This window comes from Chlamydotis macqueenii, chromosome 1 (genome assembly GCF_036417535.1).
Source record: "Chlamydotis macqueenii isolate bChlMac1 chromosome 1, bChlMac1.mat, whole genome shotgun sequence".
In the NCBI taxonomy this organism is placed as follows: Eukaryota; Metazoa; Chordata; class Aves; order Otidiformes; family Otididae; genus Chlamydotis; species Chlamydotis macqueenii.
Window position 1 is genome coordinate 114,958,239 of NC_141556.1, and position 12,429 is coordinate 114,970,667.

The 12,429-nt window shown below is 42.4% G+C and overlaps 1 protein-coding gene across 2 annotated transcripts in view; it reads right to left on the reverse strand.

The window, feature by feature from the left end:
• Positions 1–12,429, reverse strand: part of GRIK1 (glutamate ionotropic receptor kainate type subunit 1) — a 175,697-nt gene that overhangs the window by 56,453 nt on the left and 106,815 nt on the right. For both annotated transcript variants that reach the window (XM_086764442.1, XM_086764448.1), the window contains exons 5-6: positions 2,459–2,512; positions 587–760 (exon numbers count right to left, since the gene is read on the reverse strand). In XM_086764442.1, coding sequence (XP_086620568.1) covers positions 587–760; positions 2,459–2,512 — 228 coding nt within the window. The remainder of the gene's footprint in view (positions 1–586; positions 761–2,458; positions 2,513–12,429) is intronic.

Genomic DNA, 12,429 nt, shown 5'->3' on the forward strand with positions numbered 1-12,429 from the left:
AGTTCCTATTCTTTCCTTTGCTTCTCGGGAGTGGTAGGGAGGAAATCCTAATTTCCTAGCTTGATGATACCTTTCATTTATCTTTAAATTATATCTTAAAAGGCAGCATTGCTGTAGATGATGAAAATGAAGAGAAAGACCACTTTTCCAATTTAAAAATGCTATTACCTGTCTACATGTACAATATCTTTCCCTGCAGGTTATAAATCATATACCTGCTATGAAAGTTTTTATTTCCTGTTATGTTCTTCACTCCATGCAGAACATCATTAGAGAAATGAGGCAGCAGTATATACATTTGACAACAATAAGATGAATGATTTTAGCTGGACAGCACCATGACAGAGAATTGTCACTCATCTCTAGAGCTGCCTGTCAGTAGTTTGTCACATAGATGAGCACAACATTGCTTCACGGAGCAAACATACTTCTGTGGAGAAGCAGGTAAAAGAAAGTCTGTTTTGGGGATGCTGCTTCAGCATTTGCATTGTGAAATAAAGCAGTAATGGAATCTGTTCACACCCACTAGAACAGCCTTGCGAAGCGTGCTGTAGCTGCCCCTGCATCATTGTGGTTGTTCACTTACTGTCATCATGCCATCAAGGAGGCCAGTCTCTGGTTTTGGTGGTGCCTGCAGCCGCTCCATTGACCATTTCTCAATGACCGATGAAACTTGCGGGTTCTCAATGTTCAGCAGGCGAAACCCTGTCATATTTACTCCGCTGTATCTGTAGGGTTCCAAGTCTAATGCAAACAGGTCCTAAATCACCGTTAAGAAAACAAACAAAACCAGATGTAGTATTTTTAAAGCGAAATGTTTGGAAGGTAGAATTAGGGCAAAATTGCATTTGATTTTCAATCCAAAGCTCAAGTGCTGGCTTTCTTGTCTCTGTGAACAAGAAAGCCTAGTCATGGCCACTTCAGCTATAAATCTGAATAAACCAAAGCTGTGTGAAACTTATGACAAACCACATATCTGCTTTATTGGAACGTAAAAATCAGCTCACCACAGCAACACTATTTTGCAACCAACCTGCACAGCAGTACCTAATTTTAATTTATAGCAGTCCTCTAGCAATGTTACAGATCTGACAAACCAACATGAGAAATTAGCTGGCCAAAGTCAAGCTTATTTCTCAACTTAGGGAAGGAAAATTCCAAGAGATGTCGAGACCGATACACTTTTACTACTTACGAATCCCATTTTTCTCCTGCCTTGCCTCCTTCAGGTGACTTGCTGCCAGTATGTCTAATGGATGTGTCAGGCCAGTGCACAGTAAGTCCATGCATTTCAGTGCTCAGCATTTACAGGGCAGGAAAATAATGGATATTCTAAGTGATATAATTGTGTGGCACACTCCACAGGTGTATTTATCAGGCAGTGGAAATATGATAACTGCTTTTCAAAGCCTGAAGGCTTTGTTTTTCAAAACAACTTTTTGCTGATCCCAGCAGGCTAGTAAAATGACAAATGTGTTGGTCATGGTTTAATACCACAGTAACCATCAAAATGTCAACATTTATAATACCACAACGCTGAGATACCACTCTTACTGCTGTATACTATCTCATGCATATTGTTGTTAGTGGTTACCATTGTATGTTAGAGTCACTGCTATTATATAAAACTGTAAGTTCAACAGTAAATCCTAATTTTTCACATTTTTCTTGATGTTAAAATGGCCTTGAAAAGAACTATTTCAAGCTACTACTTCAAGTTCAAAATAGCTAGAGAGTCTTTTCTGACTAATGAATTGACTATTGGATTCAAAACAATTTTTCACTTCCAGATAAAATTTTATACGGAAAGGAAATAAGAATAAGTTGATGCACATCAACTGATATAATCCAGCCCTCCAGGATTTTCCAGTAATATTGGTCCTTTTCATCTTTCTAGTTTACAATGCAAATGAACTTCAAGCATGGATTGAGATATATTTTTTTATAGAGCATATAAGTTAAAATATAGGAAAAATGCTCTGAAATAAGTATTTATACATTTGTACCATGAAAGAAAATTTAGAGATTTTCTTTTACTATAACATTTCCTAAGTGATTCTATAGATATCTGATTTTGTGTTTTTGTAAGTAAATTAAACATTTTAGCGATGAACTGCACTACCTGTACTACCTGAACTGCACTAACTGTACTTGCCCTCAGCTCCACTGCAAAGCCATTCGTTCATTATTTTGAGCCACCTGTACCGATGGCTCCTCCTTAAACACAATACCGCTATTAAATTTCACTACATTAAAGTATGAGCCAGCCCCACAGCAGATACTGCGAAACACCTTCCTTACAAAATTGTGACCTTGATATTACTAAAGAGTGTTAGTACTCATTCTCCAGGGGTTTCCTTGAATAATGGCAATAAAGATCTCTTAGAAAAAGCGTTAATTTTTAATTGTCTTTTCTGCAACAGAGAAAATTCATCCCCAAATCTTTAGTGTTCCTTACCAATGTTGTAAAAAAGTAGTGGTAGTATTCGGTCATCATTCCCATAGAGAGAATCTGTTGAAAGAGAGTGAAAGGTAAATGTACTTTACACTGGATGCTTTCAGTGTACTGTGCTATCTTTTGAAAAGCACGGGTTAATCTGGAACAATACATTACACGTTACGAAAACTTGATTAGAATAAAATCTACATTTTTCTTCAGGAGAAAAAATGTCATATTGTATTTAAATTATGTTTTTTATCACCTCTGCCCAGGAAAGAGACTAAAGATTACAAAATTCTTAGGACAAGAAAAATGACTAGTGATAACAAGGATCTTATTTTTTATAACTGAAATTCTTTAGTCTGCAGTTGAGAAGTGTTACAAAAGAATTTACTGGCAGACAACAGAATTTGTATGGAAAAGTGCTTAGGTGTGAATTTTTTAAATTCCATATTACCATGTGAGAACAAGATGCTCGGTGAGTGCTCACTGAAGTAAACCAGAAAAAACAAAAAGAAGAAAGCTTCTATAAAGGCCTTTTGTTCCACCTGGCGTTATCACGAGACATTCTGCTACCAATCAGCTCGGCCTTGGCCAGCAGTGGGTCCGCCCTAGGCCTGGCCAAGTCCCCTGAACAAAGGGGAGCGACTTCTAGCAGTTTCCTACAGAAGCTACCACCCTAGGCCCCCCCTCACTAAACAAAACCACGACAGGAATACAGGTCTGCAGGAGGTTGTCAAAACAATCAGTACAAATGGATTTCTGGTCTGGATTAATTTTCCAGAGTCAGACTTTTTGAGTCTACGAGGTAAGGATGGCATTTAAATGCAAACAAGCTGACCACCTTTGTGGAAGAGGAAGAAGTTTTTCTTCCCAGCCCTCACGTTGAAGGAAACTTCAAGAGGGATGTGTTTTTTCCCCTCAGCCCCTCTCCAAAAACTGTTGGCAATGCTTACATAAAACAACTCTGAAGGTGTATAACAGGATGCTCTACAGTTTCAGCCCAGCATCACCTACTCTTGTTGCTGCATCCACACGTACTATTACCATGATGCAAGCATTTTGCTCTCCCTGGGATCTTGTGAAGAGGAGGAGGGATTATGATCTAGGAAACTACTGAAGAATTAATTTTCATGACAGAAACACAGACAAAGGTTAAATGTTATTCAGTCTTGATCACAGTAACATAAGCATCTGCTATTAATAGCATTTTAAGACACTTTTAGCAGTGCCTGAATAGCTGTTTGAAAGACAAGGGAAAATAATGCGATTTGGCCTGCCAAAATTCTCTTTCATGGCAGAAGTCTTTGAAAATCAGCTGTGCGACTGTGTATGGCAATTCCTCACATAAAAAAAAAAAGGAAAGAACCTAAACTTTCTAAGCTGCAGTAGATAATAGAAACAGCTCAATGTTAATCACAAGCAGCCAATCAATTTCCAGCCACTAAAAATAAAGCCAGAAGGCAAGTATTTTATTGAAATGCTCCAATGAATTTACATGTCCAAATTGTCTTTCTTCTTTCTTATTTTATTAATCTGCTTCTATTCCATTCCTTAGAGTTATTTTATTACCTGTAGAAATGAGCAACCTGGCAATCCTGGAGACTAATGTTCCTTCCCTCTTTATGCACAGAAAATGATAGATGGTAGCATCAATAGAAACTTTTGCATGCTGTGTTTCCCACTTAACCTGACTGGACTCAGTTCTGCTCCCTGGAGCCACTGGATTTCTATTCTTAAGGTCCCTGCTAAGGGAAGGAGGTGCCAGACAGGATTTTTATAGGCAAGTGTCTTTTGAGCTGAAACTGTATTGAAATAACCCACTTGCTTCTTATGGGGCACAGACCAGCTGCTAGGTTATACAAACATGGTTTGAGACCAGGTAATCCTCTGATGCCTAAATTTATTTGGTCCTCTACAGGAAGGTTGCAGTTAGTCCATGTTGTTACTTTAGTATGAAAGCCAGTTCATATTAATAAATGTAAATAGGAGGATACAAATACCCAGATTTAAAGTATTGATGCATTACAGTTTTAATACTACCTTGAGATAGAAGAGCCGACCACAAGTCATTGCCCTTCTGTTATCGGAAGATATAAACTGCAGTCTACCTGCATAGAAATAGTAAGAAAACGGGGAACCAGGACAATGCTAACCCATGTAATGCCTTAAAATACAATTTTACATTAACTAGACAGATACATTAACTTGAATGATTATAAAGTATGCAGCTGGGATGTTTGGGAAGCATTACCTAGCTTGTGCTGCTGCAGTGACACTGCTACTAGGTAAGTAGCTAGTTAATCCAAGGTAGCTCAGTTATTGCTTCCCTCACAAACCCAAGGGTAGTAGACTGAGAGGCGTGTTTGCCTCCTGAACACATTTTTGATTAAAACTTTTTATGAGAATATTGATTTCCAAGTAATGTGCTATAAACAGAGCTGGAAGGACACACACACACACACCTGCGAATACTAATGATTTCAAAAGTCATGCTACAGGATTGTCTTTGAAAACAAAACAGAACCAAAACCCCTGAAAACCGAATGCAATCATGTGGAAAAAGTGAGGTTCAGCCAGTAATGTTATCTGCCATAACGAAGACACAGGTTCACGATGGCAATTGCTGGAAGGGTGTCATGGATTTACCAAGGACCCTGCACCCGAGGGCTCTATGAGAGACAGTCACTGAAATTCTTCCAAAGAAAGTACAGCAGCAGCCCAAGAAAGCTTAATCAACATGTCACTTTTGTATTTTCTATATTAAAGATGACTCAATTAAGATATGAAGCTACAGACAGCTGGAAGGGAGCTTGTAAGTGGTACGCACACATTACTAATGTCCTTGTCTGGTTAAGGGACAAGAGTTGATGCTGGATCTGTCCCAGGCTGGACCCTGATCTGCCACTGAGCTCTGCTCTCTCAGTTAGCACTGGTCAGCAGAACAGCCTTAACTGGTGCTTCCTTTGCTCTAACCATCACTAAGGCAATTGGTTTACAGTTACATAGCACTTAGACATTGCTGTGACACGTTAGATCTGTAGATTGATCTAAATAAGGTGCTTTTTATTCATGGATCGTAAAGACTTTGTAATGACAACTTATTTACATTTTAGGGTAACATGCTCACTAAGTAAAATTTCCAGTGAACGACGCTTTAATGACAGTACCAAATGCTCACTCTGAAGGATGGTGTTAGGAAAACAGGAGATGAAGACAAGTTAAAGCAAAAGCAAGAGGAATGCTAAGTACCATGCTGGAAATCTCAAATGACTCTCCTATTAGTGTAAACAGGAGAGTTGCAAGGACTCATCTTCTGCTGTCTGTTTCCAAGATGGCAGGTACAGAAAAAGCAGCTTCTAGTAACCACCATGAGAGACAATAACAAAAGCATGTTAGGAGCAAAGACTTCTTTCCAGTTGGGACACCTCTGAAGTACCTTGCAAAGCAGCTGCATGGGCTCTTCCTACAGAGCAAGTGTCCTCTCCACTAGAGAAAATGAGCACAGCAGCCCAGAGGAGAGAAGGGAAGGCAACAAGATTGGTTTATGTATATATAGCTGCCCATAAGAAATTAGACTTCACTACACATTTCTATTTAAATAACTTTGCATGTAATTATTTAAATAATTATGCATCTGATAAAAATGACCTATTTAAATAATAACAGCTTTTACTTACGGTGGAACTTAGATGAATGTAAACTAGTGAAACCAGGCTAAAATAGACTCTATTCTCCTTGTAGATATCCTACTCATCCTACCTTGTATAAAATCTGTTCTTCAGTCAAACTCAGATATGGTTGGATTATGGATTATACTGGCAAATAAGATAAACAGACTTCCCTCTCTCATTATCCATTTCAGATCAGAAGTTTGGGCCTTGTCTTGCTCAGACCTGTACTTTTACCTGTGGGTCATGAACTCCAATGTGAAGTTTGACCACTGAAAAAGTATCAGGGGTCAAATTTACATGGCAAGCTGACAGAAATTGGATGAAAATATTTTATCTTATGTCCGTAAATCTCCTTGGATGCCCTGTTCCTAATTTGCATCATATCCTAGCTCCAACTTACATTCGCTCATCTTGGAAAAAAAAAACACCACCTCATTTAGCGGTAGTGTCAGTCTTCCTTCAAGGCAGGCTGAAACCAGAATGATGGTGAAGCATATTAGCAGGAACAGCATCAAATATTTTGCTTGCTTTCACTTTGCATTTTCCTCACTCATGCTATTATTTAATTTCATGACCATTAAATGAATGCATTTCATTATCCAATTAATTAGTACCACCACTTTTTTCTAAGATCAGCAAGACACACCATAATGAATAAAAGCCCCTCTGCCTCCTTGCCTCCCAAGTGTTCAACATAAAAGGTTTATATTGTGCTTACAGCACTTCCCTCGACTCTATGTAGACAGCTTTACTTGGACATGACTTAACTCAAATTCTGCATCCCACTCAGTCACAGCAGCGGTCCAGCTGGAGTGGTATAGAGTTCCTCCAACACGGACATGAGCCACGTCAAGAAACAAGATATATTCTGTAAATACTTCGCTAGTGCTGGAGTCCAGCTGTAAGCAACAGGGCAGGACAAATGTGTTAGCCCAGGGTCCCAGTCAGCTGTGATTGGCTCCTTCTGCTTTCTGAAGAGATCCCAGGGAGCTAGGGCACCAGCATCTCACAGTATCAAGCCTGAAAGCAGATACTGAAGTAAAGAACAACTACATGAGCAAGATATAGCACGGGTGGCACTGCACTGAGGGTGTATAACTGGCTTAGTTTGCACCTAGACGGCACAGCTAACAAGAACAGAGAAGCAGAGGTCTTGGCACAGTGCAGCTATGATGTCACACAGCACGGATCTCAAAAGACTGTACTCTTGTTTATAGACCGTGCTACTGTGCCTTCAAATCTCAGAATAGCACTTCCAAGACAATGGCCACATTTTCTTCTATAGAGACCCACATTTAGATTTGGGGACTGAAGCACACTGACAAATTTCAGGATTAATTACCCCTGCCGCATAATTTCTGTGCCTGTGGTCTTTACTGATGTCTTGACCCATGCCCTAAGGACAAACTCTCTTGCTGTCTGATGCTATTCAGCAGTAACCAGATGGCCAGAAGAGGATGTCCCCCCATCAACAACCCCTTTATAAAATTAATAAGAGAAAGGAGAACCAGTGAGGTGAGTATGCCTCTGGTTCTCACGCTGGGGCTTGGGAGAAACTGAGAGGATCTGCCACTGGTATTTCTCCAGCAGCAGTGAGAAAAGACCTAATCCTGCCTTTTCTTAGCAGAGAGTGGGCTTCAGCCTGCCTGTCAAGTCACTAGAAGGAGCATACTCAGGAACCAAAGTGTTACATTCTCACAATTATTATTGTACCTGGAATGTGTACTATGGTGAGACTTTTCATACTTCTGTAGGAACTGAATGACTTATTTTGCTCTTTGTCTGTCACATAGTGAAAGTGAACATAGAAGTCTTTATGAAATGATCTATAAGTGTCCTAAACCTGATTAAATATACAGTACATTTAATAAAATTTATTTTAGAGATGTGGAGAAAGGAGAGGATAATTTAAGGCTAGTAGCAACATAATTTATGAGAGATGAGTTTGCCTAGCAGTAAAGTCTATGTCAATGCTTGGTGTGTGTCCTGGTTCTGGCCAGGATAGAGTTAATATTTACCTGAGCTGGGTGGAGAACTGAAGCTGGTAGCCCCTATGGCTGGGATAGTTAACTAATTAGCTAACAGCTGGGGTTAATTTACCCAAATTAGCCAAAGGGCTATTCCATCCCATCTGACATCATGCTCAGTATATAAGTGAGGAGGGTGCTGAAGGGAGGCCCTCCTAGTTGGAAGAGACTGGATGTAGAGATCTGTTGTGAGCTATTATACTGTATTTGTGTTCCATCACTCTATTGTTTTCTTCTGTCATTACTGTTAAATTTACTTTTTGTTCAAATCTCAACCCACGTGTTTGTTTTTTTTTTTTTTTTCCTGGTTTTCTTTTGTTTGTCAAATCTCCTCCTATTCTCTCGGAGAGTCGGGGGAGTGAGAGAGAGACTGCGTAGTCTGGTCCCCGTTGGGGCTGAACTACGACAGTTATTTTGGCGCCCAATGTGGGGCACGAAGGGTTGAGATAATAACAGATCTGACTTTTTTTTTTTTTTTTGCTTGAAACAAATTTGTTTATACGTGCTTGTTGTATTGGTTGTCAGTTATTGGTCATGATGTTGCAGTGGTTGGTTATGTTGTTGTATTGTCTACGCTCTTATATGTACTACGTGTTCCCAGTGGTGGTGTTTATCACCTCAGGGAAAATGATGAGAATTATCCTTCTGTTATACTATGCCATATACATCTATGACATGGTGACATCAGTGGCCTTAGAGATAAATTGGTATTCCTATGTGGACAGCTTCCCGAATTCTTTCACTTCCAGGGTAGTTAAGCCACTTTTTGAGAACTTTAAAGATCTGGGGGATATTCAAGCCACTATGATGTTGTTGTTATGTATTTTGAATGTGTGCCAAGTCTTGTCTAGAGCTGCAAACCCACTTTTTGGGAATCTCCTCCCGAGATTTACCCTAAGGCAAGATACTAATACGTGGCATGGTGTGAGGGAGAACAAACTGACCTGCAATGTAGGTACTCAAACCCCAGCAACAGGCATTGCAGCTGAATCAGAGGGTGAACCTGTGCTAGTTTCAGTTGCCCCTGTATCCAAGAAGACTTGGAAGCGGAAGTCAGCTCGTTTAGTGAGGGAAGAAGAAGCCCCTTTTAGGATGGAGCAGGAGGAAGAAGAGGAAGGTTTATTTGCTACATGCCTAGGAAGAACTCGGCAGGCAGGCTCTTCCTCAGGGGAAGAACTCCTAAAGGAGACAGTGAGCACCAGATTTCTATCCCTGAGCGAGCTGCGAGACATGCGAAAAGATTTTAGCCGTCATCCTGGGGAGCATATTATCAGCTGGCTGCTGCGGTGCTGGGATAATGGGGCCAATAGCTTGGAATTAGAAGGCAGAGAAGCTAGGCAACTGGGATCCATTTCTAGAGAAGCAAGCATTGACAAAGCAGTTGGAAAAGGGACACAAGCCCTCAGCCTCTGGAGGCGACTCCTGTCAGGTGTGAAGGAGAGGTATCCTTTCAAGGAGGATATAATGTGTCATCCAGGCAAGTGGGCTACCATGGAGAAGGGTATCCAGTACCTGAGGGAATTAGCTGTGCTGGAGATTATTTATGATGACCTGGACAATGATCAGTTACCTAAGGATCCAGATGAAGTCAGGTGCACACGACAAATGTGGCGGAAGTTTGTTCGAAGTGCACCATCATCATATGCCAACTCATTGGCAGTTATGACCTGGAAAGATGGAGAGGAAGAAACAGTGGATGAACTGGCTGGCCGACTCCGGCAGTACGAGGAAAGCCTGTCTTCCTCCCTAAGGGCCTGTGTCTCGGCTGTGGAGAAACTATCCCAGGAGTTCCAGCAATTCAAAGCAGATATGTCCCATTCCCCACCGGTACAGGCCAATATTTCAGCTATTAGGAGTAAACGTTTCCCTGCTCAAGAGAGATGGTTTACGCGGCGAGGTACCCTGTGGTTTACCTTGCGTGACCAAGGAGAGGACATGAGGGAGTGGGATGGGAAGCCTACCTCTGCCCTAGAGGCGCGGGTACGTGAGTTGCGTGGAAAAACCATTGCAAATAGAAGTTCTCCCCGGAAAATTGTTGCACCAGTCTCCAATAGGGAGCGTAGAAGGAATAGCTTTAGTTCTGACCCTCTTGAAGGGACCTCTCATGCATATTTAAGAAATGAATAATGAATACTGTGGCCAGGATTAGAGAGGCCCTGCCTCCAGCCAGGTGGAGGAGAGGGATAACAGAGTTTATTGGACTGTGTGGATCCAATGGCCTGGCACGTCAGACCCGCAAGAATACAAAGCTCTAGTGGATACTGGTGCACAATGTACCTTGATGCCATCAAGATATAATGGGGCAGAACCCATTTGTATTTCTGGAGTGACAGGAGGATCCCAGCAGCTATCTGTATTGGAGGCTGAAGTGAGCCTGACAGGGAATGAGTGGCAAAAGCACCCCATAGTGACTGGCCCAGATGCTCCATGCATTCTTGGTATAGATTACCTCAGAAGGGGGTATTTCAAGGACCCAAAAGGGTATCGGTGGGCTTTTGGTGTAGGTGCTTTGGAGATGGAGGAAATTATACAGTTGTCCACCTTGCCTGGTCTGTCAGAGGATCCTTCTGTTGTGGGGTTGCTGAAGGTTGAAGAACAACAGGTACCAATTGCTACCACAACTGTGCACCGGCGGCAGTATCGCACCAACCGAGACTCCCTGATCCCCATCCATAAGCTGATTCATCAGCTGGAGAGCCAGGGAGTGATCAGCAAGTCCCACTCACCTTTTAACAGTCCCATATGGCCAGTGAGAAAATCAAGTGGAGAGTGGAGGTTAACAGTGGACTATCGTGGCCTGAATGAGGTAACACCACCACTCAGTGCTGCTGTGCCAGACATGTTAGAACTTCAGTATGAACTGGAATCCAAGGCAGCCAAGTGGTATGCCACCATTGATATTGCCAACGCGTTCTTTTCAATCCCATTGGTACCAGAATGCAGGCTGCAGTTTGCTTTCACTTGGAGGGGCGTCCAGTACACTTGGAATCGACTGCCCCAGGGGTGGAAACACAGCCCCACCATCTGCCATGGGCTGATCCAGACTGCACTGGAAAAGGGTGGCGCTCCAGAGCACCTGCAGTACATTGATGACATCATCGTATGGGGCAACACAGCAGCAGAAGCTTTTCAAAAAGGGGAGAAAATAATTAAAATCCTCCTGAAAGCTGGGCTTGCCATAAAACGATGTAAGGTGAAAGGACCTGCAAGAGAGATACAGTTTTTGGGGATAAAATGGCAAGATGGGCGTCGTCAGATTCCAATAGATATAGTCAACAAAATAACAGCTATGGCTGCACCGACTGACAAAAAGGAAACGCAAGCTTTCCTGGGCGTTGTGGGTTTCTGGAGGATGCATATTCCAAATTATAGTATGATTGTAAGCCCTCTGTATAAAGTCACCCGAAAGAAGAATGATTTTAAATGGGGCCCTGAACAACAGCAGGCTTTTGAACAAATTAAACAAGAAATTGTTCACGCGGTGGCTCTCGGGCCAGTCCGGACAGGGCAAGAGGTAAGAAATGTGCTCTACACCGCAGCTGGGGAGAATGGCCCTACCTGGAGTCTCTGGCAGAAAGCACCAGAGGAAACTCGTGGTCGACCCCTTGGGTTTTGGAGCCGGGGATATAAAGGATCTGAGGCCTGCTATACTCCAACCGAAAAAGAAATCCTGTCGGCATACGAAGGAGTTCGAGCTGCTTCAGAAGTGATTGGTACTGAAGCACAGCTCATCCTGGCGCCCCGACTGCCAGTGCTGGGCTGGATGTTCCAAGGAAGGGTCCCCTCTGCGCATCATGCAACGGATGCTACATGGAGCAAGTGGGTTGCACTACTTACACAGCGGGCCCGAATAGGAAACCCCAATCGCCCAAGCATATTAGAAGTAATTACAGACTGGCCAGAAGGCAAAGATTTTGGAAAGCCACCAGAGGAAGAGGTAACACATGCTGAAGAGGCCCCACCATATAACAACCTCCCAGAAAATGAGAAGCGGTATGCCCTATTTACTGATGGGTCCTGTCGTATTGTAGGAAAACATCGGAAGTGGAAAGCTGCTGTGTGGAGTCCTACACGACGAGTTGCAGAAGCTGCTGAAGGCCAAGGTGAATCGAGTCAGTTTGCGGAGGTGAAGGCCATCCAGCTGGCTTTAAACATTGCTGAACGGGAAAAATGGCCTGTGCTCTATCTCTACACTGACTCATGGATGGTGGCAAACGCTCTGTGGGGATGGTTAAAGCAATGGAAGCAGAGCAACTGGCAGCGTCGGGGCAAACCTATCTGGGCTGCC